Here is a 25,639-nt window from a genome sequence, read left to right on the forward strand (position 1 = left end):
TAAGTAGGGTGCCCTTTGCGATCAACGGTTTATCTTAGCATGAGTGAGTCCTGTTCTTGCCACTGTAGCAGCCCCTAGTACAGCATCAGAATAGTCTCCACTATGGGTAGCCAGGAACATATGAAAGTTTATTATGGATGTCTTTAGTAGAAAGCAGAAAGGCTGAGAACAACAAAAAAAAACTGCCAGCCAAATCAGATTAAGCAAAACGGGAATACAGTACATAGACTCAAGTGTTCCATATTTGGGTGACACATGAGCAGTTTGTGTTTTCATGTTGATGTTGATGCAGGTTCTTTGATGCAAACCCGATTGGAAGAATTATCAACAGATTTTCAAGTGACATGGGGGTGATTGACAAGGTACAGTCTTTTGTGTGAAGTTTGGCATATATCCTGTTTCTTGCAATTAGTTTATTTTTTGTGTTTATTTGTTTATTTCAATTGCCATATTTCGTGATCACTATATGTACTATGTACCATATTTAGTTATCTTTTTTTTTGCTGTTGTTGAGGTAGGGCAAGCTACTACTGTGCACTTCTGTACTAGCAAAATATTTCAGTGAGCTTCGCAGTGTGCTAATATACTGACTGTTCAAGCTACCCCACATGCAGCAGGATACAAAATTTTAGGCCTAAGTATAACATTTATTTTTTTAAATTAGAATTGTGGGAAAGAAGAGTTGCTTTTCTGTAGCTCACTGAACTTGTCATTTTGGGAATGCGATTTTGAGCTGAAGTAGTATGTTTATAATGGCAACACTAACCAAAACTTCTAAGAATGCAACGCTGAAGTGACGTTTTTCCCTTGTAGGTCTTGCTCCTTCAGCTTCTTATCTGCCAATACCCTCTTTGAGCACATTCTCAGTCCCTGGCCAGTGACATGCGCTTTTGTTTTAGTATTCGCCGTTAAATCGAATTTTGCTTGCTTTGAGCCAGTTGCCCAAAGTAACACTTCGGGATTTTATGATCCTTTGGGAGACCATATACCTGCCCTCATCGGCAGTCTTGGTGAAATCGATACTTGTAGTTTCTTTTTGCGAAGTGCCACATACTCATCCAATGCAAGGCGCTTGACACAACATCACGCAAATATTTCCCATAACTATACCGACAGCATATCCCACTACACCCGTCATACTTGTTAGAGACGAGCCCATGTTTTCCATCAAGCGTGTTTTTGAGTTCCTTACTGATGTCAAATTTTTACGTCTCATTTCTTATCATGCATCGTGACAACCTGGCCCTTTACACCAGTCATCTTCATAGACTTTTGTTTGAATTTTATGTTTACTTTTACTGGAATGTTTCTATGAGTCTTATCACTCAGATGATCTAACTATCCTTTGTTTTTGTTGAGCGAGTTTAGAGTTTGCGTCTTCATCTGTCATACATAACCACTGTTTTGGCGCTCTTTGCCCTAGTTGGCCTTGCTCCATAAACATCCAACCATGGGTGTTTTCGCTTTTCTGATGGAAGCAAAAAGCGAAAACGGCCGTGTGTTCGAGGTTTCGGCACACGTAAAGATCCCCAGGTGGTCAAAATTAATCCGGAGCCCTTCACTACAATGCGCCTCATCGCCTGCGCTGCGTCGGCGCGTTAAAACCCACAATTAATGAAACATCCAACCATCATTATCATCCTTTTGCAAACTAAACTAAGTGCAGTCTGTGCATGGATGGCCACGTGGAACTTCCTCCCATAGCTCGCATATGCCATTTCTGGGCATCGCACTAGTGCACTTCCACATTCAGCTTCTACTTCCCCCCGAGTGCAGAAACTGCCGGTGACACTGCCCGTCCTGCTGCGGTTCCTGATGCTCTGCCTCTCGGCCATACTGGTCGATGTCTGTGTGACCCCCTACTTTCTGCTCGTGGTGGTCTTCGTGGTCGCGGCCTACTACTACATCCAGTCCTTCTTCCGACACTCATCCAGGTGAACTGCCTCATAGTGCAATGTCGGGAAGTGGTCGGTGGACATTTAGGGTGCGGCTGAAAACGCCTCACCGAACAAGTTGAGGTGGAGAGTTGGGCTAGCTGGTTTGAGGCATAATAAGGCACAATTACTGGCACAAAAGGACGAGGGCGAAAAAAGAAATCCTAAGACCACGTTATAGTAGTGCGAAAACCGGGTTAAAAACCGTGTGCAACGCAGCCTTCTGGGTAGGATGGTTGTGTCCATAACCGAATGCCTAATAAAGGAGATGCAGACTGGTGGTTTCGCTATTAGCCTCAGGGATGGTCTGCAACGGATGTATCCAAGCCTCATCCCCTAAGAGCACCAGCTCTCATACTGCCTTGAAAAGGTGGCAGGAAAACTGTGTTTCCATTCTTTTCATGGCTCCAAGCAAGCTTGCACTCGTGTTAAGTGGTGAATGGACATAAACTGGGTACGGCCTGCAAAGAAAACCACACGGCGCATTTTGTTGAGTGTGACACTGGGGGGTTTACGAAATCCCACTGTCATGTGGCCGGCATGAATGCAAGATCACTGGAGCTTGGGTGCCAGCACCAGTGGTGGACGGGCACCTGGTGGACCATCATCAGAGGCGCTCTTGGCACCTGTAGTAGCACAAGACTAGTGTGTTGCACAGATTTGCAATAATGAAGGGAGGAGGAGGAAGGAATTCGGGGGAATGGACACATAAGTTTACAGCGCCTTCTGGGCACCCATACAAGGAACTTGAATACTTGTGCAACATGTTTGAATGGGTTGTACGTTGGTAATGTGGTATCTAGCGTGCACGCATTGAGTGTGTGCTGAAAGCAGGTATCATTTGGAGTCTAATGTGGTTTTGTGCCAGTAATTACATCTTATTATAGTACGTACCTCACTGAACGGGCAAGAAAGTAAAGTACGACTTCAGCTTTTTCTTTGCTTTGTAGACATTCCCTGCACAGAGTCGCCAGACTTAGAACAGACCTAGCCACTGGAAACCTTTTTGCATTGCGCCATTGCACTGACAGTTGCCCGTTTATTGCATGCATGCCATGTGTCAAAATAGAGTGGAATTACATTGGGCGAGTGTGAATGATAGAGCAGTGAATGATGTACCTCATAGGTGAAAGCTATATTATGGGAAATAGAGCCTACAGGTGAAAACTGGTTGTTATTCCGTTGCTGAATGACCAGGTAAATTCTATCACAATCTTAGTATTATAATAAACAGATTGTAAAATACTATCAGTGTGTGAAATTTAATTGAGTGTGAATGACTGAGTGATTCAGACAAGAAATGTGTTTGAAGTATTTATAGCTGTTTGGTACAACCTTTACTGTTTAGTTAATTGGGAACAGGGTTTGGCCTGAAGCCATATTCTTTTCCTGTTGCTTCTTTCACACACCAGAGAGCTGCAACGCCTTGACAGCATCACGAAAAGCCCGGTGTTCTCCCATTTCTCGGAGACCTTGGCAGGCCTGAGCACAATAAGGGCATTCACGTAAGTCCTAGGTTACTGGTAGTCAGAATGTTACAGTGTGCAGACGGCTTGTTTTTTGCTCCCTCAAGATGCAATGTAAAACCATGTTTCTACATTCTAAAAAGACTGTGGAAAGGAAACCAGGTGTCTGTAAGCTTGAGCGGTGAACGTTGTAGGAAGGAATTTTTGCCAATACTATCGACGAAATGAAACTACTTGGGTGTTGTGAAGCAGTCATGAGTGTACTATTTGTATGCTTGTGAGCATTTTTGAAAAAGTCTTGGGCTTCCACATACCACACTACCTGTGTCACCATCTGTGGCATTTCTTTTATTCATTACGAGGTAAAACCTTGTTTGCATCATTTCGAATTTTCTCGACATCAGTGTGTTTGTCTTATTCCAGGGAAGAGAGCAGGTTTGTAGAGAAGATGAACGACCACATCAATGACAACAACCTGGCCTTCATCATGGTCAACTGTGCCAACTGCTGGCTCGGGATTTCGCTGGTGAGGCCAGACTTTGTGCCTTGAACACGACCTGGGAAAATAAGTATATTGTCTTTTACAAGCCATGTCTGTAGGAACGGTCCTTGTTGGCCACATTGAATGTTGTGTTGGAGAACGATTGCAAGTTTTGGGACCAACCCATTATGACAGTACAGTCGAAACTCATTATAACAGAAGAGTATCGGGACAGCAAATCAGTTCATTATAACCTATATTTGTTTTAGCAGTAGAAGTAAAAATCGGCTATAACAAATCGACAATCTGGCTTGCACAAAAATACTTGATACAAAAATGCATTTTTTAAGGCTTCGAACCCACTATACGCTAAGTAACCCTTACCTTTCTCCCTGTTGCATTTCAAGCTCAATAAACCGGAACATGAGTACGTGGAAACACAACAAACCAAAGTTCACTTTACTAAACAGGCCTGCATCCTTATTTATTTGATGAAGGATGTGATCTTCGTCTGGTAGATACTCACAGCACCTAGCAGGATGAAGTTTTCTGCGGATTCCACAAACAAAATGGCCTTTATACTTCTGCTGTTTCTGACTACAGGGGGTATCTACAAGTAGCTTCTTAGCCTCCTGGTCAAATATTTCTTCATTATATCCGATATAGCACGCGTCTCCCACAGTTTCAGTTTTGTTATAAAAGAATAAGCGTCATTGAAATAAAGCTTGACCAACCAAAGTTCGTATTTTGTTTGCTATAGCCGATAACTCGCTATATCAGTGTTCGTTATAGTGAGGTACAACTGTATAAAATAGGCTATGGCTTGCTTTTATTAATGAGTAGAGTATCTTGACTCCTGTAAATGCAGTATGTGGGCTTGTTTTTTTTTCCTTTTTTTTCCCCCAATTATGCATTTTCGGTAATTTATTTTTAGGACTTCCTGGGCGGCGTGATCCTGTTCTTGGCAACTGTGTCATCTCTCACTGCAGCCATTATGGGGGCAACCAGCACATCTTTCGTCGGCATTGCAATGACATACACACTGCTTGTACGTTTGCTTGAGTATTTGTTTTTACCTTTGCTTACCTGTTTCCTTTCCTTTGTGGTGTCAGGCTGTAATGCTTAGTAGGTGTAAAATGTTTAGTAGCAGTAAAATGTTCTGTTCAAGTTACTAATTACTTGCATAAAAGCATGGAAAGCATATTTAAGTCCTTTTTAATTTGCTTTGTTTGTAAAACTGTCAGCAGTTTTAAGTTCATTGTACATTTTTTTTTTTTTTTCAGAAGGCTTGTTTGTAGTAAATGTTTGTAATAAATGTACCTTTGGCACATTGTACAATATCTTATCGTGGGATAATTACTGAGAGGAAAACTGAGCCACAAGAAGGAATATACCAGGTGAAGAATTAGCATAGGGTTGGGACGCATATTAAATGAAGGGTTACTTACCTCTCTTTGTCTTAGCAAGAAAAAGTATACAATCAGGGGATACTTCCAATGCTAACTCATGAAGCCAAAGCTTTGCACCTGGCAACGCACCTTGAAACAAAAAGGTCAACGCAGAATCTTGGCAGTTTGATGTCATGCTTAACGTGTAAGGCACACACATTGTAGATTAAAGAGCAAGCTAGAATATTCTAACCTGAAGTAAGAAAAAATAGTGGTTTTGGGCAGGACATGTGATACGTAGGGGGGACAGCAGGTGCACGGCACAGTTGGCTACCGACGAACATGATAGGTATTATTAGGGGGTGTGTGGTGAGATGGAAAAATTCAGGGACGAATAATTGGCTTAACTGAGGTGGAATGGCAGTCATCAGGGAAACCTTTGTCTTGCAGTAGGCACCCAACAGCTGACGGTGGTGATGATGGCATGCTCTGCAGGTACCAATCTACCTGAATTGGCTGGTGAGGCAAGTCTCCAATGTGGAGATGTACATGAGCTCTGTGGAGCGGGTCAGCAAGTACTGCCAGCTGCCCATAGAGCGCGTGCCTTCGCCAGCTGAAGGTGAGCTCTTTCGCCTCCAACTCCACTGCGGTGTGCATGTGAAGTGTGAAGAGTTCGGCATCTCTGCTATAACCAAGATTACACAAAAGACACAAGTGCATCTCGAGAATTTTTCAATCTGCTGTGGTAGAACTGTGCTCGTGCATATCCTCTTAAGCCCTTCATACAAGATAAGAACAAACCAGCATGCCCAACAATGGTTTGAACTGATTAAGCTGTACTCCTTGTTGTGTGTAGGGATTCTTTTTTTTATTTATTATTATTATTTTTTTGTCTTTTCAAGCGCTATGGTTACACAAGGTAGCACTGTCCAAAGCTCAGGCATTGTGGTGTGACAAAGTTTATATCCCCAGTGTAGTCCGGGACGTAGTACAGTATAGCCCATTTATAGCGAACCCAGTTTTTAATGAAATAGCTGCTATAAGAACAAATCTTCATTTACCTTTTTCATTTTTACACATAGATTTTGTGTCCAGATATAATGAAAAGTGGATATAGCAAACTGATATCAGTTTCCCGATGTGTTCGTTATAAGTGGGCTCTACTGTACTTGTTTTTGTTGTACATTTATTAATGTCCTAACTTATGAACATTGTGAAATGTGTTCTCCTGAAACACTTTTATTAATGCAGAACTTGTGTGTCTTTGTGGTTAGTGGCAAACATGATGACTATAGTGGAGAGGAGGGTTGGGTGCACGACTCTGTAGGGGTACTAGCAGGTGATATCCTTTTTTTTCGACTCCAGAGCTGAGTCAAGGATGGGAAGCATGTGGTATAACTGTGAAAACTGCGTGTTCTTCTCTGCAGTGCCACTCGACTGGCCTAGCAAAGGTGAAGTGCGGTTTGAAAAGGTCACCATGGCCTACGAGGCTGGCCTGGACCCGATTCTGAGGAACATATCGGTCACTTTTGCACCTGGGGAAAAAGTAAGCCTTCGGTTGCACATCCATCTCCTCCTTTCAGTGCTTTGCCAAGAACATTTCCTGTTGTCGCACTTTTCTAATTTTCTAGTCTGTTCAGTGTTTTTCATTTGTTTCAGCCAGAGTTCTTCAAGAGAATGCTTTGTTGGGCGAGCTGGTTCATGGCTTCAAAAAATTAAAAAGAGCGCAATAGACGAGGACAGAGAAATGCAGTAGCCTGGACGAGCGCTGACCGGATGAGCACTTGTCCAGTCTACTGTGTTCCTCCGTCCTCGTCCATTGCGCTGTTTTTAATTTTTTGAAGAGTTCTTCAATATGTGGAGTTGTGAAGCTGCACCCAAAAAGCAACCCCTGATGTGCCCCCTGTGATGAGCGGTGTATGCTGCCTAAAATTCTAGTTTCGTGGGATTTTCATACATAATAGATTTTTCTTAGCAATAAAAGGGAGCTATTTTAATTATTAGAAAAACTTCAACCAATTTTATTGACATGCCAAACATTGCACTGTGCTGTGTTCTAGTTCAAACTCCTGATTATAGATGGCAGCACAATATACACATCTCTAATCACAGGGAAAATCAGGAGATGCTTTTTGATTTGGACCCGAAAGGAAGTTTTGCAACACCATGTATTGAAGAACAGTGGTTGTAGGTGTGTGCTTTCAGTGGCTTATAAGGCTGGAGTTAAATACAGTTCCAGTGGCTTCAACATTCAAAATGCACGCATGTATCAGGCCCCCTGCTTGGCATAGCTTTCAATGTATCTAAGATTGTGTGAAAATTTTAGCTTACGTTCCTGTATTTCAAATTTCAAATTTTGAGGTTTTTACACGCTGAAGCTACGCCCACACTGTGAAGCATGCTATAGTTGATGGCTGGAGATTAATTTAGATTACCTGGAGATCTTAAACAAGTTTTTGTTTTTTCACAGCCATCATAAAAACAAACAGGTATTTTGAATCTCATTGTTCGCCAGCCTTAGTGGGTCACATTGTAGCCCACATCTTTGTCACACAAATTTAGTTTGCTTCTGCAAGTATTCAGTTTGGCTTCTGGGCAAAGTAAAGTGGGTTCCCATCAACCACCACACGTGAAACAATAAGCTTCACTTTTGAGTGGTTGTTTCTCTCATTTAAGACAGTGCACGCTCTGTAAGGCTGAACTATCTCTTTCAAGGTTGGCATCTGCGGCAGGACGGGCAGTGGCAAGTCGTCCCTGGTGATGGGCCTGTTCAAGATGGTGCCCATTTCCGAGGGGACAATCTTTGTCGACGGCATCGACATCTCCCAGGTGCCCTACGAGGAACTGCGCTCTCGTCTCGCCATCATCCCCCAGGAGCCCGTTCTTTTCTCGGGCACGATCAGGTGGGAGGACGTCGCAGAGGCGGCATCATCATCACCTTAAGTGGTGACTTGCCACTGAGTTGTCTATTTATGAAAGAAGAGCAAAGCTATGGGGTTGGTTTCGTATAGTTGCGGTGCTAGGTAGTGGCAACAATGCACACGATATAACCGGGAAAGATTTATGAAACCGATTTGCCTGCAAAGAAAGAGATAGACTGACCAGCATAGGCAGAGCGGCTTCCACAGGCGAGAGTTTCATTTATGCATGGTCATCGTTCTCATCAGAATTGTTGGCTAACCTCAGGATGTTTCTGTAAACATCCTGTGATGTCTTCAAAAGTAAGAGTTATTGATGGAGTGAATGGCATCGCTAGGGTGTTAACAACTGTTAAGAATGCAGTCTGGAGTGCATTGCTGTTGTATACACCCACGTCAAAACAAATATTGTGAAGATTTACTGCCATCACGCACTATCTTTCAGTTTGCCTTTGTGAACGTCTGTTAGCCGTCAACAATTTGTTGTAAAGAAAAGTCTATAGCCGTGACCCATTCTGAGCAGCTACAAAAGAAACGTGTTCAGGGAGTGCCTTGTTGTGTCCCTTTCTCACATGCTTCCTTGTGTCTTTCTCTTCCTCCTCTCTCTGGCTGTTCTTCTCTCTTCCCCACCTTCCTGCCTCTGTCTACAGGAAGCACCGCTCAATAATCGTAAGCAGCCTCTCCTTTGTGTGAGCACTCTTTGTGTGTGACGTATGGAATGAAACTTACATTGAGAATTCACACAGATTACACCTTAATGAATTGTCATTCGTCACGTTTGCTTTTAACTATGCTCTTTCTATTTACCGAGAGGCTGTTTTTTATCACCTAAAAGGATTGCCATTACCATTGGGTTCATACAGCAGCTGTCAAAAAAAAAGTAAAATTATTAAACAAGCAGAGCCATCAAAGTGTTATAAAATGTGGATATTACACTGAAACAAGGAGGGCATTTGAAAGGGGGCCTGAAAAGCAGAATTTGCTCTGATCCAAAACAGAGGTCCACCACTTTTACCACAATGCTTGTCTTCTGCTCTGAGAGTGTAGAAGCAAAGTTAAAGGGACCCTGCAACGCTTCTTTAAACTTTTTTTAAAATCTTGAATGCTTGCAGATTGTAGTCACCCAACATGTCCAGTATTTAGAATATGGGGTCGCAAAGTGCCTCAGCCAAAAATTACTGCTCTATGCCCACCAGGTAACTTGGAAACTCGCTCAAAGGATTTTTCTTTCTTTCCCGTCACTAAGGCCATGTAGCAGCTGTTGGCCCGTTTTCCTTCAGTTGGAGCAATGAATGCTTTTCTATAGCAACTTCAAAAATAAAGCCCCGAAAACAAAGCAGAAATCGTATCTGGTGCGACGAGCAAATCACGCAGGACTGCTTCTTGCTGGTGATAACTGTAGCTTTCTCAGTGCTTCCAGACACGAAACAAAGAGTGAAAGCCTTTATCGAAAGTGTTGCAGGGTCCCTTTAAGAACCCAAAGCTAGTAAGTGGATAAACACTTCTAGCTGTCATTAAAATAGTGGTGAGTTCTGCGTTTGACTTTGTTTTTTACCTTCAGCCATTGCAGGATAAGCCACAAATGCTGCGAACAAAATTACAAATTTAAACAATCATTTGGCTATGCCTATGGTCCATGAGAAATGGCTTTGTGGTTGGCTTAACTGCAGCAGACACAGAATTGGAGATGCCCAACAATGTATTCTGCAAGCAGGGCTCTTCCAGGCTACATTTCTCTTCTGTCGCAGGCAAAACTTGGACCCCAAAAGGATGCATTCAGATGAGCAACTGTGGAGCGTGCTCGAAAAGGCACACCTTAAGGAGATCGTCATTCTCTATGGTGGGCTTGGTAAGCTCCCATCGCAAGCTTCTTGTCTGTCAAGAGCCCCACTAAGCTCGTGCCCTGTAGCATAGCATTTGCTGACATTTTTTTTTTTTTCTTATTGCCAGATGGTGAGGTGCATGAAGAGGGATCAAACTTCAGCCTTGGCCAGAAACAGGTGAGGACCTAAAGGGACCATGCAGACAAAATGCAAGTTGGCTCCTTTCAAAAGATTGCCTCATTATAACAACACTGACACCACTTTTAACACAAAGGGTATATAATTAGGAAAAAAGAGAATGGGCATGCGACAGCAGTGAAACAGCAGGGAAAAGTGTGAAAAGTGTTTTGACGGCAGTGAAACAGCGCCACTTGCTCTCACCCGTCTCCTCCTTCTGCTGCCTGGCGAGCAGCTGTTCTGCTTTGCCCGAGCGCTGCTGCAGCCCTCCAAGGTGCTCGTGCTGGACGAGGCCACATCCTCGCTGGACGCCAGCCTGGACACCCTGATACAGGAGATTGTGCTCAACGAGTGGGCCGGCTCCACTGTGCTGGCCATTGCCGTAAGTCGCTCGGTCTCCGTATGTGCTGTGTCCGAACCGTGACCGCGGTATCTTTGGCTGGGAAGCACTGGCGCTGCTGCGCATCCCCAGGGTGCGAAGTGTCAACATTGTTCCTCTCATTCTTGGCTGCTGAAGGGCCCGGTGGTGTGGAAAGTGCAGCGAAAACTCCACTTGTATGCCCCAGCCAAAAGTGTTGCAAGTTTTCAGTACCGTATTTTCGCGCATATAACCCACACCAAAAATGCGAAAATTTCAGTGACAAAGTAAGGGTGAGGATAATACGCGGGGTTTTTCCTTAATTGCAGCTTCACGGCAATGCGTGTTGTGCCGTGAAGCTCCTACGCAGTAACACTGACTGAGCCTTCCATGGCAGCAATTGCACAAAACATACGAGGACAAGGAAGAAAAGACAAGGACGAGCTCACTCTAACAACTGAATTTTATCAATGAATTGTGACTTTCACCTTGCAGTCACTGTATTCTACTTGCTAAATATGTGCTTTTTCTGTCAACATAGGTAGTATGTGATGTGTTGCTTCAGCAGTAGCTTTGGTGCAGCCTTTCCTGTATCAAATGTGCGGGCAGTACACAACTTTTTTTTTCTGGCGGGCTGAGAGGGGAGGTGCAGATTATATGCAGGGACGGGTTATACACGCGAAACTACGGTACATCAGATATTTTGGGCCTCTGGTTGCTTGCCGCGAAAGCTTGAGAATGTGAGCAGTGGGCAGTTACTGTGAAGGGAGAAGGAGAATAAAGTTAAGATGGTTCCTTTTTATTGAAACTGGCCTTATCTATTGCATCATTTGTGTTAGAACTTTGCTTGTTGGCGACAAGTTGTATTTACCGGCACCGTAAAGGGGCTTTAAAGAGTAGAAATAATTTGGTGCCTGTCGGTAAATTACAGTACCACTTGCAGCAAAGCGGTTGCGTGTTAACACTGGAAGCGGTGAAATTGTTTGACTGGTATCACTGTCCCACGCACACATTTTACTGCACTATGATTTGTAGTATGAAAAATCATGAATGGTGAAATGAGGTTGTTTGAGCATTGAAGCAAACTGTAAGACAGGGACGTGTAAATATTAAATGTGGGTTGGTACTTCGCTGGAGGACGTGTCTTTTTAAAGGAAACAATCTTCAGCTTTTCAGCGTTATTAAACGGGTTGTCACTACAACTGGCAGTGAGATTTGTATCAGTTTTGATTTCAGTCAAACTGCTTGCCTTGTAATGCAAGGTACCACCAAAAGGATTGTGCTGGTGAATGTGAGAGGTATGAGAGGTGAGAATGTGTGAGAGGTAGAGGTACCTTTTCTACTGTTGAGATGTGTATTAAAAATGATAACCAGTGGCAAAAGTCCTAGATTACTGGCACAGTCAGCTACACGACTTGTTTAGCCGTCGGCGTAACAACCGTCATAGTGGGGAACAGTGTGGGTGTTTTCTGCACCGTCAGCACCTCCCTTGCTTGAACGACATGATAGACGGTCCCTCATCAGCTATGGGATGTGCTCTTTTTCATCACAGAAAAGTGGAAGGGAGACAAGGTAGAAAAACGACAGTCGTAATTATTTATTTCTGAACAAAGCATCGTTTACCTTAGACCAAAAGCTGAAAAAAGCTTTGAAAGGTATGATCTTTGCGCTAAAACAAAGAGCCATTGAGTCTTCAGTGTCCCTAAGAATCTCAAGATCAGTTGTTGGCGCTAGGCTGCAGTGGCTAAAAGTGTAGGGCCATTGTAGCCTAACTACACTGACCATTCGAAATAATGCTTAAACGTGCCTTGTGTCTATCCATTTTGTGGTTTTTTTTTTCCTCTTTAAATTGGGGCTACTTACGAGAAATTTTTGATCACGTGTCTTGTTTTTTTTTTCCTCACTTTCAGCATCGGGTGACTGGCCTGCTGAACTTTGACAGAATCATCGTTCTCGAAGCTGGCCAGATCATTGAGTCTGGCTCACCGGCCGAGTTGAAGCAGAGAAGAGGGAGCATATTCATGTCTCTACTGAAAGAGGCTGAACAGTAGCTCTTGCTGTCTCAAGGAACAGCAACTTTAGCCTGAAGTGCCTGCGAGCCTGCCTAGAAGAAACAGTGGCATTTCGGTTGGCGTACCCGCAAATTTTCCCGCCATTTTCTCGCTGGTCTACCGTGGTTGCCAGACCAGGAATGCCCTCTCCGCTAAAACAGCGGCGGCAGGTGGTTGCCAGTTTATGTGACTACTTCACCTAATGTACACAAGCTCTCCTTTTTTTTCTTTTTTTTCTCTCTTCGTTTGTGTCCTCCTCCCCCCTTCATCCCTCCCTCTCGCTTTCTTTCTGTCATCCCGTCGCTGCCGATTCCACTCCGCCTGACTCTTCGCACTGATACACGGGCATTTTAGGCTTGCATGCGCGCAGCATTCGCTGTGTTTATTGTGTGTTCTTTTTTTTCGTCACATTTGCGGGTGCGAAAGAGGCATGCGCATCGGTTCCAGCAGCGGCTGTGTTGATTAGCTCACATCATACATTTGCGGGTATTCACATCATATACAAATTTGTGGGTACGCCGGCCGAAATGCTACCGAAGAAACCAGCTGGCTATTTTAGCCGTAATCATGTCCTAACTGGAGCTTAGAAGCCCGGTGAAACGTCTTTGTTCAGGTCAGCTCTTTGGGAACTGAAGCGACGATGCTGGATGGTTAGCGTTAGTTTCTCTGGCTTCAAAATGTATTTTAGAGAATTGCGTGTTTTTAGGATAGCGGGTCGCCTTTTATGGTTTCCACCTCAACTTGTTACGCATGCACCGTGCAAGGAAATGTGGGACCTTTAGCAGGGTTAGTGCCATGTGCCAAGGACGGTAACTGTTTTATTCCACACAGCAGCTATATGTTGTAGGTTGCCAGTTTGTATTGGCGAGAGGAGATTTGGCTAGGCCATATAGATGCGGGTTTATTGTAAATACATACTGCGCAGCTGTTTTTTGTTTCTGTTTTACCCATGTTCCACCGTCTCTCCTATGCCTGAGGTTGTGCTGCTGCTTGGTGCTGTTTCCTGTTCCTTCTGCTGAGCAGCTTTCATGTTATTTATTTTTATCGCTCGTTTCACTTTTACCATCTGTCGATTTTATTTACACTGTGAGAGTTTGTTCTTAAAAGAAGAGGATATTTATTTTATACATGGAAATACTCTATTTTGCACAGGTCGCACCCACAGGTACGCTTTACATGTGATTTAATAAAAATGTTTTTTTTTTTCGAAGTATAAGAATTGTTGTTTTATTTCTTGCAACTTGGTTTTTGAGATATTGTCATGATTGAATTTTTTTACTGACTTGGCAAAATGACAGCCATTAAAAGGTGTCAGCAGTCACAAAATAGTGATTTTACTTTATAGCATGGAAAAAAATGTTGCTGCTTAAATGTAAAATACAGTGGACTCCCATTAAGACGAACTCAGTTAAGATGGACACTGTGGTTAAGATGAACAACATTTTTACTCTTTCGTAGCATCCACAATGCAAAAAAACCTCCGCTTAAGACGAATTTCTGATGCAATACGAAGAAATCGTTACGGTCCCTTTGGGGGTCTACTGTATAAAATTTATGGTGGAGTGGTGAGGAAATTTTAACAACTTTCAATGCATTGGACCTTTCACCTATAGCATGACCATATTGTGATGAAATGACAAAAAGTATATACTTAAAAGAATACACATTAGAAAAAAACACCCCCTTTCCCCCCCCCCCCCCCTTCCCACAGTGACAATGTGCAAAAACCATGTATGTCATCGTCTAGACGCGTGGTGATTAAGCTGCATTTAGGCAGCTAGCTTAAATTAAGCCAACAGGGAATTTAACATTAATTAGGCCTATTTATACGTTCTACATTTCAAAGATGGGAAACAGTGCTGCCGTCACTGTGCCGTCTGTGGTCAGATGGGTGAAATTATAATTACCTGCTTGCACAATCATGACCCATGGCGTCTATGGAAGAGCAGAAGAAAAGGGGGGGGGGGAGCTTGAGCAGGTGGCTCACTTCAAGCTAGAAGACACGGTTCAATAGGAGCTGGAACCAGGTCTATCACTGACTAAACCTATTAAGAATCAACAAATTGCATTGATCGACCTACGGTAAGTTTTTTTGTCCAGCGTGGGCTACTGGAACTTCATTGGCCATCCCAGATCAACTTCCTCCACTGTGGAGCACCGCTCTCTTGCTCCAGTGGGAAACTGGGGATACAGCCGCAGTTGAATGCATTTGCAGGTCTGTTTAGATTCGTTTGCTCTACGATAAATTTTACCCAGCTCAGTGCTAGCAGCACACAAGCATGCATCACATTTGAAGCGGTGAGGCTGTGTGTTACACTCTTGCCTCGGATGACTGGATAGAATTAAGAACTTCAGCTGAATTCTTTAACTTGCGATTCATCACGTTATCAAAACCACTTGGAGAAGGTGCAACATGCTCAGTTGCTGTGGCTTTAGTATGGAGTCTAGGCTGCTAGGCACATTATGGCCAAATAATTGATAATTTTGCATTGATTTGTGTACCATAGCTGTCAGCTAATTGTCTTGGGTAGAAAAAAGGTGCTTCAAAAATTTCAACTGAAATGAGTTCGAATTTAAGTTACAAGTAGTTCATTTTGTATGCCAGCAGTCCTTTTAAATTAGTGACTGCTTATACCGGTTTAAGCCCATCACAGCTGCTTGTTCGCAGCACCAGTGCGAATAGTGCAGGATGTTCTCCGGGATATTCACTGAAGTGGATGCTCTGGGAAAATGCGAGCATTCGATGAGCGTGGGACATTAGTGCATCTCTGTGCTTGCTGAGGAAGATTCTGTTGTAAAGGATGACTCCTAGAAGCTTGTCCTTTGTTACCTGCGTGTGGCTGGTGAAGGATCCTCAAGAAAGGATAATCAGACCAGGATAGGCAGTGTGCTGTACAGACTATTTTTGTGGATTTTGAGAGGTTTACCGTATTTGCACGATTCTACGCGCCCCCGACTGTAACGCGCGGTAGAATCCAGCGCCCGGAAACCACAAAAACAACTTGGCGCCGATTCTACCGTGCACACGAAATAATGCCGTTCGCAGACGCCTCAAAATTATGCAAAACATTTTACTGAACAGAAATCGGCACACACTGTGGGAAGCTAAAACCCTTCCATGAAACATTGCCCTTAGAAATGTGGTCCTTCTGTTTTCGCCAATTGCGACCACACGACTCCAGGACGCCACATGCGCGGGACGCTGCCCGGTTCCCTCCCGTTTCCTCCGAGATTTGCATTTAAACGAAGCCTCCATCATTGATTGAGCCGCTTCGTTGCAGTTTAGAGTTGGCGGTTTAGTTTTTCAGGTTTTTGAGTTTTGACTCTGACTGTAACGCGCAGGTATTTTTGAAGACCTATTTTCAATAAAACAAGGTGCAGGTTAGAATTGTGTAAATACGGTGTTGGGAAGCAAGTACAGCCTAACCCGGACACAATTTTTTTCAAGTATCTTTGAAAGCAACTGAATTCGAATTGGTTTGTTTAGGATGACATCGTTGGTGTACAATGAAAACATAGCCTCAAGGTTGCATGAAGATGTTGAAGACTGGCCAGAGGGCAGAGCCCTATGGAGTACCCGAATGTATACCAATGTGCACGCTGAGCGACAAAAATGAGAATACTTGCATCTGGCGGTGTCTTTAAAAAGGTTGCCATGTATATCAAAGGGGGAGTTTCTCAACACAAAGGGCATAGTAAACCATGTAAAAAAAAATTGATGAATGTCGATCTGTTGGCCTTGACGGGGTACTTTGATGTCTATTGTTCTTGCTGAGAACGAGTGCCTCTTGAGAAAGTGCAGATGCAAAGCATTGTAGAGGTCCGAGTCCAAACTGATGTGGTGAGAGTAGGTTTCTTCGATTAAGATGCTGGGTAAGTTAAAGTGGCCAGTAGGACGTTGTTTTACTGCTCGTTACACTACAGGAGTGGCAAATGAAAGCTTCCAGGAGCGACTGTGGTGAAAAAAATGAATGAAATAATGAGGAGGGGCCTGTAGAAGTGAACAAAGCTGAGTGATAAGGTTCAGGTCCAGCCACTTGGTAAGGGTTGTGACCACGGAGTAGTTATGACTTTGGCAAGGGCAGTGCAGAATCTGGGGTAACGTTTTTTTTTTTCTTTTTTTTTTTTTTAGCATGGGCGCTTGCATCAATTATTAGAATCAGATTAGCAGTTTTTTCATCGACAAAAAAAATGGTGGCTAAATAATTTGGCAGACAATTGGGGATAGGTAATGACTTTGACCTGGTTGGAGCACTTAGGAGAACTGCAGAGTGGGTTGGTAACTGTTGCAAGTTCGAAATTGCCGCCATCAACAGTTTTGTTAAACTCCACTCATTTTCTGCAAACTTAGTCCTTGCAAACAAAAAAGTACTCAGATTTATTTCTCAAGTCTGTAAAATAAATGGTTATATTTAAAGTTCTCAAGCTATCCAAAAAACTGGTTGCTAGCGCCACAAAAAAACTAATGTTATTTAAGAACTTGTCCCTTATAAAGGAAATTTATTTATTAAATTTAAAAAACATTTTTTACGCAAACATGGTTGTTTTTGTTTAGTTTCAAGAACTTGTTCTTTTGGTGATTGCTGGGACCCCTGGTGGTGAGGCAAAGCGTAGCATTCCACCAATCTCATCATCCCTTTTCCACGTTTTTGTGTTGCGGTGTTGAAGACGTTTCGTGTCCTCGAGACTTAAAAGTGAGTTTCCAGCGTTCATTGTGAATACAGCTGTATATTTATCACCACAAAAGTGCTGCATCCTAAGGTGGACTTGCCTGAACAAAATGGTTTTTTATATGGGGCTTTAAATGTTTAAAGGCGAGAATTTAGTTCTTTGGGCTTTAAGCCTAAACCGGCCTACACGTGCGTGAGTTAGCTAAAGTTGTGTCGTCTACGCGTGCATTGTAGAGAAGTAAGAGCATTGCTTAGAGACGAAAGCGTTTTTATGCTGTATTAATGTTGGCAATCAATTTGTGAAGAGCACGACTAGTTGACTGTTACGGCGCTGACTGCGCGGGAACGTGACGCTGTCTTGCCATCTGCGAGCGACAAAAAACACTTGGTTTCGCGGTACGTCACCTTATGCTAAAGTTGTGCCCTCCTCGATCGTGGGTACAATGACCACTGGTTGTTTAGTTTACTTTACAGCCAATGGTTTATGCCGGCCAATCAGTTGGCCCCGGAACACGTGTAGATCAATGTCACGCAGTCTCGCTAACACGTGGTATCTTTCACTAACATGTGCTCAGTACGTTAATAGGAATCGTGTGGCGTTTCTGCGCGAGCCGCTTTGTTATGTTATACGCATTGGGGTCGTGCTAGTAAACGCGTATTGTTTTTCAGATGCGTTACGTTGCCGCTTACCTTTTGGCCGCCATGGGCGGAAACAAAGATCCATCCGCCGCCGACATCGAGAAGATCCTCGGCAGTGTCGGTATCGAGTCCGACAAAGAACGACTCAGCAAAGTGATCAGTGAGCTGAAGGGAAAGTCCGTCGACGAAGTCATCGCGAAGGGTAAGTTTTCAAACCCGGCATAGTAAACTTCGGTCGCTTCGTTGGCAGATTGCGTGCATCTTTGTAGGGCATGTAGCCTCCTTCATGAGCAAGTTGTGACTGCCTTGCTGTCGCGTCATTTAAATGGGCAAACCATCGCGATGGATGCCACTGCTAGGATGACATATTGTGGGATTGCTTGGATCTTATCTTTGTCAAAACTCGCCATCTCAAGTAAAGCTTTGTGAAAGATAGACCTGCTTGCCTTCAGTGCACAGTACTGTAATTCCATCTTCATCAATGCACTGAAGGACACGCATTTGTGTGTGCTCATGGCAAACAGCAGTTGAATAGCGGTTTATAATCTTCGATCTTAAGATGTCTATTCATAACTGTACAATGGTACATCCTCAGCAATGACAAGAGACCTATCCTCCCTGTGGTGTGCCCTGTTAGTAGTTGCACTCATTTTATGAGTTTGCGAAAGGATGAACTGAGATGAATAGAAGAGCCGCAGAGCAGGCTGCACGCGACGCTAAATTTTAAAGGTGCAGGACACGTGAACAGAAGTGGGCGAGTGGATGCATGAAGCTACTTGGAAGAAGCAGCTAAAAGCTATCCATAGCTTGCATGGTTGAAGGCTGTGAATGTATCTGCCGCAGTCATCTCGAGCAGTGCTGACAGCAGTACTCCATGGGAGACATAGCTTAAAGAAGACTGGGATGAAACAAGACAGGCGCTTCTGATTCAGTACAAACCAACTCGACCAAAATATTTCGTAGCAGTACTCCCGGAAGGGCTGCGGTGATGTCCCATGCAAGCTATGTATATAAATGGAGACAGAAGCATAGCAAAGATATTTTATTTAGTTCGAGTTTTAGCGTCAGTTTTTTCCAAAACACTAAATGTGACACTTTTGACAAAGCTTGCAGCAGTGCACAGAAGGTGCAAGATTGCCCGCTCCACCCTAAATATGCATGGAAAAGCTGTCAAATAACAGTGCTCTGCTACACTGTAAGGTGTATAAGTGGCAATAATGCATAAACACGAGGAATGATGGTGAGGATTCTAATCTTAAGTAAAGGCAAGGTGTCTCGCATATTGGGGAACAGCGTGAACAGGGACACAATAAGAAAGAAGTGGACAGGACTAGCGCTGATCCCCAAGATGCAAGTACACCAACTCGCCACCCTGCTAAGGCAAGGTGTTACAAATATAATTTCTGGCTGTAGGTAGATAAGAACTTAAGACAAAAGCTGTTGACCAGGTAGCCTAATGACCACACAATTTCTTTTCGGTATATTGAAGAATCGTTCAGGAACCCTGATGTGACATACTCAGCTTGTTTACTAAACCATTTCCAGTCGGTATCCATGTTTTTCCTCCTTGGTGGTATTGCACATCGTGCTAATATGTGACCTGGGGATTGAACTCATTATAAGCACGTTCATGGTTGGTTACTGAACATTTCATGCCTTTACCTTCATGCTGCTGCTCTACACTGTGTGATTCGCACTGAAGGGTGTACGTTCCCCCGTTTTGCCCTGCCACTCGTGCAGTGCACACCAGCCGTGACTGAGATGGTGTCCTCCCTTGTGTTTTTGCAGGCAAGGAGAAGCTGGCTACGATGCCCTCTGGTGGTGGTGCGGCCGCCGCTGCTGCGCCAGCTGCTGCTGCTGCCGGTGGTGGTGGTGCTGCAGCAGCTCCAAAGGGTGAGGGCACACTCTCTTTCTCCCTGAGGCCTCCAACCGATTGCCTTATTTTAACTCAAAAGGAATGCTGCATTGGCTGCGGTAGCAGTACGTGGCTCGTTAATACCATGGTAGTTAATACTTTTGCTACCTTTCCATTTCAAATGCCTTCGAACCAATCGCCTATAGAGTTTGGCTCTGGTTATCTTTAGGTTACACTCATAATCGGTTAGGTGGTGATGAAAGAGTGCCTTATGCCTGTCTCTGTAATTAGGTGGTGCAAGAAGGGAAATTGAGGCTGAGAAATGTGTTTGCAACGTGTTGAGGGGATTTTAGGGCATTGCGATTGGTGCTTTTTAAACACCAAGTTGTAGAGACAGCGGAATCCAGTTGCAGCAATGTATAAAAAAAATTTGAGTCCCATAATTTTATTATTGTAAAAATGTTCTCAAATTGATTTTACTTGTTGCTTTCGAAAATAACGTTGGTTTCGTTATCTTTGAAGTTTCATTGCGCCAGATCAGATGCATACATGTCTATTAACAGAATTGTCTGCTTCTCTACCAGTCCAGTAAAGAAATACAAATGAATCAGTTTGTTATCTGTTATCTAAAACGGTAAATTGGCCAACATGAAAGTATGTTTTGGATGTTGTGCAAAGGAAAGGCTGTACAACGCCATTCAGAAATTACCGCAAGCTGTTGAGAATTTTGATATAAGTTTGAATATGCAATATGTCATTCTCTATACAAATGTTTTGAATGTTTGCATACCACTAGTGAGTTAGCTTGTCTTTGAAATAGAGCTGTTTTAAGTTTTGTATCACTGCCAACTGATGTTTCTTAGGAGGTAGTTGTAGCACTGCATTTGGGGGCTGTGCTGTGTGAAAATTTTCTTTTTCAGTGTTCATTAATCTAGCAAGTGTAAGGATATTTTTTGACGTTAGGTTGAAGTGTTCGCATTACTAGCAAGCACTGCCGCTTGACATCGCATTTTCATCGCTACTGCCACTAGCATCGAAGCAGCCTAGATGCTGAGTAGTACTTCGTCACCTATCCTAAACGGGCAACCCTCTAGTGCAGCTGTAGTAAAAAGTTGTACTCCTGTCCTTAGCAGAGGAAACTTGTAAAGGGCCTAAACTAAAACTGTGAAGTGCAGCTGTGCTTTCACAGCAGATCCATTCTTGCCTCTGTGGCATGTGGAATGCAAAAGGGTGGCAGTGGCTTGTCCTGCTGCTTGTGGAGGATGGGCTGTGAGTGACCCTTGAACCGTTCTTTTGCCTCTCGTTCTGCAGAAGCACCCAAGAAGGAGGAGAAGAAGGAAGAGTCTGAGGAGGACGACGACATGGGTTTCGGCCTGTTCGATTAACATTGCAACATTAAAGCCAATCATTGTAAATGATCACATTAACATCTCCGGCTTTTGACCTCATGGACGTTGCATTCCAACGCTTGCTAGATGGATAAAAAGTAGAATGAGCAGAGGCTCGGAAACAGGCTTACAATTGAATTGTCTTAGGTAAGCACACCTTTGCTAGAGGTGCCTGGGGAAAATGGTGACGATCGGCCAGACAGACGTCCTCTGCCTCATGAAGAAAGAAGTGTTTGAAGAGGGGAATCTGCTGGGCTGGGACAGCGCGGGCGGGCAGCGAGTTAATGTCACTGTCTGGCGAGGAGGAAATGCAGCTTGCAGAGCAGAACAACAGATGGCGCGTCAAGCGCGTTGCCATAGTTTACATGTTCTTCTACGGACCCAACGCAGAAAAATCTTAATATGATCGAATATATTGCGAAAATAGCCAGATTTCTTTCTGTAAAATAAATAGAAGTGGTGGGCATTTTAGCAGCAGCTGTTAATAAATACTGCCCTAGTGACAAGCCGAACCGCGCTTGTAGCGAAGCTCTAGAAGGAGCCCGGAGCAGACATCTGCGGACGCCGCCTTCCCGCCACGAGTGGTTCGCTCGCAGGCGGATTCTCAGATTTGCACGCGCTTTTCATGTTGCACAGGCAGGGTGGCGAAGTTAAGACAGTCTGAATGTGAACAATGACAGAGGATAAGAACCATCATTCACTGGAACTAATCATACTCAACCACATTTTTTTTGTAGGTTTCACGCTGTAGAACAATCAAAGCCCCTTTGTCTTACAACAGTGTTTGAGGCGCAAAGATTTTTTCCACCGCGAACCGACTCCAATGAAAGTTCAGTCGCGCAAGGGATTCGTCGGCGTCGTCTGCCCATGACGGCAGTCGGCTATGCAGTGGCTGACCTTGAACTAGCGCACCTTTTCCCTTTGGCGCACAGAGGGCACGTCGGTGCTGTGCCCGGCGCCATGGCTTTACCGCGCCGCCGGAGCAAGCCCTGTTGCGCCTCTTCAATAATTCTTGCTCCGTGCTCTGCCCTGCATTTGACGGAAGTTCCTAAGTTGATGTTGCCTTTCTACAACTCTGTGGTGTGCTAAGGACAGTGTTCCACACTGCTGTTGTAGTGCTGGCGAGTCCACTTTTTCAAAAGCTCAACAAAGTTTCCGCCAAATTTTGAAACAGCACCATCTATGTAATCGCATGCACATGATAATGGCTGGAGAGCTGGGTCTGCCTTTGGCTGACAAAAGGTCTGCTGCACACATTTTGACACTATATTTGCTGGCAGCTGCGAGTAAGCCGGGAACCACTGTTAATTCTAAGGAGGAGGTACAAGTGATGACATCAGTAGCAGCGGTGTTGCTGGCTGTGGACACGCCCATGCAGACGTGGCAAATTACTTTGGAAGTAATTAAATTACATTACTTAGAATTTTCTGAAATGTAATTTAATTACATTAAAAATTGCAGGTAGCCTCAAGTATTATTACTTTTACATAGTAATGTGCTTGAAAATTAATATAAAAATTTACTCGTACACTGCCAACTTGTACACTTTACTCAGAAATTTTTGTTTATACACCAACAGTACAATTTACAGCACTATACATTGATATGTCAGATATCACATCTCAGAAGGAGCTGCAATTCAAAGTGGGCATCAGAAAGGGGTCCCAGTTTGTACAAGTGTCTTTTGGCATGCTAAAAATCGCTCCGCTGGCGCGGATGAGGGCAGGGTTGTGTTGAACATTGTGAACTTTTTCATTTTCGGGTACCCTTCGAGAACGATTAGCGATGCCGCTGCTCCCTCAACGCTTGACGACTGAATGGGCACGGTCCTCCTGATTTTGAAGTCATCGTTGGCGTCTGTGAACCCTGCCATGTTGCTTCCGGTGCATTCCTCACTGGGAAAGAGTTCGTTAAAGTGGCTCCAGGTCAGCTGCCAGTTTTTTCGCTCAAGGCGGTTGTCATCGAGCCACACCAACTTGAAGCGGGGATGGGTTGCGGTGTCAACCATGATGTTTGGGTCCTCGAGCGGTTTAGAGAATCTGGAACAATATCATCCAAGAGTGAAGTGAATGGCTGCGCAGAGATTTTTTGTTGATTGTAATATTGTTGGGAGATACGTCAAACATGCCGTACACTCAGATGAAAAAAGCCAGAATAAGTAATTTGTGAACTGCGCAGGCAGCAATTAGAATACTATCATATCTTCGACTGTGCAATGATAATTGTATAAGTATTAGTTGGGTTCGATGATTTCATTAATGCGTCCCGTAAATTATGGTTGGACGTCTACGCTGTGCACCAACAGCGAAGTGCTTCCGATTGTAGCAGCGCCAAACAATTCAATGTTCATAATGTAATAAGACTCGTCAACGTACCTTTTTGCGACGCCGCTTTTGATGGCAGGGAACGAAGCAGCGCAGAAAAGCAGGCAGAGCTCTCATTGAAGCGTTGTTTCCTCTCTGTTCGTGGAGTTCCAATGCCCAGAGACTGCATTGGATCTCTACTTGGTCAACTTTTTATTCCATAAGTAAAGGGCACAGGCTAAACAGTAATCAAAGGTATTGGGAAAGTAATGAGCAATTCTTATGAAATTACTGGCCTGAAGTAATCTATTACATTACTAAATTACCAACACTCAAAATTCATTACAGCAAAAAATAATTTGCTGTAATTTCATTACTGCCAAGTATGTGCCGCGTGATTCCGTCTCGCTGCGGGCGGTAGCCAAAAAGTTCCGGTGACGTCACCAACAAACAAAAAAGCTACGCAGTCAGGAAAGTTTGAAAGTCAGGTTTATTTGCAAACCTTAAATGGAAATTAATACAAGCTTTTCATTTAATAAAACCTTCCATTTTGCAAGTACCTGTGGGCGTCGTTTATGCGGGTTGCGCCATCCGTTGAACACTACATAAAACGGGAAAAATGAAAACCGAAAAAGCTCTGCTTTATGAGTTACCGAGTTCACCGCTCTTCCTTGCCGCAGCAAGATTTTCCTTCGGACGCGCATTTTTCTCTTTTCAAAGGGTTCTTTTACAGTGCAAGGATTCCCTTTTTTCTTGACGAAGTAAGGGAGTACGCGCTCCTGAACTACAAGGGAAAATGTACGCTGAACCCGAAGAAGCGCTTGGCTTCGGGTGGTGCTGCGTGCGTGATGAGTCTGGAACAACGAAGGCTACAACCTCTTCCACTGAGGTTGTCTTGCGTAGTGACATTGGCAGCGCAGACAGCGCATCTGAGTGGGTCAAACACTACGGTGCGGCTACACACACCGCCTGGATTGTATACAACTGCCAAAAAGAGAAGTGCCAAAGGTCAGTATGCCGCGTTTTGACATAATTCGTATAGAATGGTGACTCGTGGGGTTGATGCAGCATGATAGCCCGCCGTAAAAGTTATTTCAATCTTGGAGCGGCTCAACTACAGACTTGCGTACCCTGTAAGAAACTTTAATAGAGTTTCTTACAGTATACTTACTAAGAAACATACTTACTAAGAAACTTTGTGCCCATACCCATGCCCAGAGCCTTCGGATTGAAGGTGTTCGCAAAAGAGAAGGAGAGGGGCTGCTAATTGATCTTTTGTTTCTAGAAACTAGAGTGGTTCTAGAATCTATTAAGGCCCACGCGGGCTTTTGGAATAAAATATCGAGCCAAACACCAAATTCCACAGCTTTGCCCCCTTCAATCGTCCTACGTATTGTAATAATTGAAGTTATTTGTTGTTTGGTTTGGGAGGAGCTGTCGTGCCGTTTGTGTGGCACTTGAACTGTGCTGTACGCCTTCATGTGTGATACAATCAACACCGACATAGTGGCTGGATAAAATTACTGGAAGGAAATCATTTACCCGGCCTTGCAAAACAGCAAAAATTTAGTCATAGTCAATAACAAGTTATGGGAAAAGGCGAATTGGGAATTGTGTAATATATGGTTAGATGGGTTGTAATATTCTAGCAAAATTATTCAGTCGTTTTGAGCCTTGTGCTTTGGACCACTCCAGCCACCCAGTCCTGCTGTTGTTTTAGAGCCATGATTTGTCTAATCGTGCAAATATCAGAGTTGAGCTCCTGTAGTTTTTAAACTGGGGGGGTACTCGAGACTCCCCTGAAGTCCTTGCCCATGCCTGTTAGCGTGGACATTGCACCTTTTGAAAGGTGCTGAAAGGGTTCAGTGCACGTCAGTCCAATTAACCATTACAACAATTGTCTGCATGTCGATATGTTGACGGTGCGACTAATGACAAACCAGGGGCGGTATTCTCGTAACTGTCCCTTTTGAAAACGTCCCTTTTGCGTCCCTTTCTTCGTGACGTACTTCCGGTTAAACAGTGGGTGTTGGCAGCATGGAAAAAGGTTGGCAGTAGGTTTGTCGCGCTTGCGTTGCGTAACTTCCGGTTGTTTGCTTTAAGCCAATCAGGGCTCGCCAAAAGGGACACTTTTGAAAGGGACGCAAAAGGGACAAAACTCGAGAATACCGCCCCAGGAAATTTTATA

At 43.9% G+C, this 25,639-nt stretch overlaps 2 protein-coding genes across 4 annotated transcripts in view; both read left to right on the top strand.

Moving 5' to 3' along the window:
- LOC144145077 (ATP-binding cassette sub-family C member 9-like) overlaps positions 1-13,802 on the top strand; it is a 46,652-nt gene extending 32,850 nt beyond the window's left edge. For all 3 annotated transcript variants that reach the window (XM_077676568.1, XM_077676570.1, XM_077676569.1), the window contains exons 21-32: positions 293-362; positions 1,777-1,934; positions 3,347-3,439; positions 3,824-3,926; positions 4,816-4,929; positions 5,765-5,888; positions 6,697-6,815; positions 7,985-8,172; positions 9,936-10,036; positions 10,138-10,187; positions 10,423-10,569; positions 12,456-13,802. In XM_077676568.1, coding sequence (XP_077532694.1) covers positions 293-362; positions 1,777-1,934; positions 3,347-3,439; positions 3,824-3,926; positions 4,816-4,929; positions 5,765-5,888; positions 6,697-6,815; positions 7,985-8,172; positions 9,936-10,036; positions 10,138-10,187; positions 10,423-10,569; positions 12,456-12,596 — 1,408 coding nt within the window. In that variant the 3' untranslated portion in view covers positions 12,597-13,802. The remainder of the gene's footprint in view (positions 1-292; positions 363-1,776; positions 1,935-3,346; positions 3,440-3,823; positions 3,927-4,815; positions 4,930-5,764; positions 5,889-6,696; positions 6,816-7,984; positions 8,173-9,935; positions 10,037-10,137; positions 10,188-10,422; positions 10,570-12,455) is intronic.
- A 3,333-nt stretch (positions 13,803-17,135) lies between these two features.
- On the top strand, positions 17,136-21,181 carry Rplp2 (ribosomal protein LP2). Its single transcript, XM_077676572.1, has 4 exons — positions 17,136-17,290; positions 17,936-18,107; positions 19,694-19,798; positions 21,072-21,181. Exons 2-4 carry the CDS (start codon positions 17,936-17,938, stop codon positions 21,143-21,145), a joined length of 351 nt encoding a protein of 116 aa, XP_077532698.1. The 5' UTR covers positions 17,136-17,290; the 3' UTR covers positions 21,146-21,181.
- The last annotated feature ends 4,458 nt before the right edge of the window (positions 21,182-25,639 follow it).

Source organism: Haemaphysalis longicornis, unplaced genomic scaffold (assembly GCF_048455015.1).
Source record: "Haemaphysalis longicornis isolate Haplotype H1 unplaced genomic scaffold, Haemaphysalis longicornis Haplotype H1 scaffold_7, whole genome shotgun sequence".
Classification (NCBI taxonomy): Eukaryota; Metazoa; Arthropoda; class Arachnida; order Ixodida; family Ixodidae; genus Haemaphysalis; species Haemaphysalis longicornis.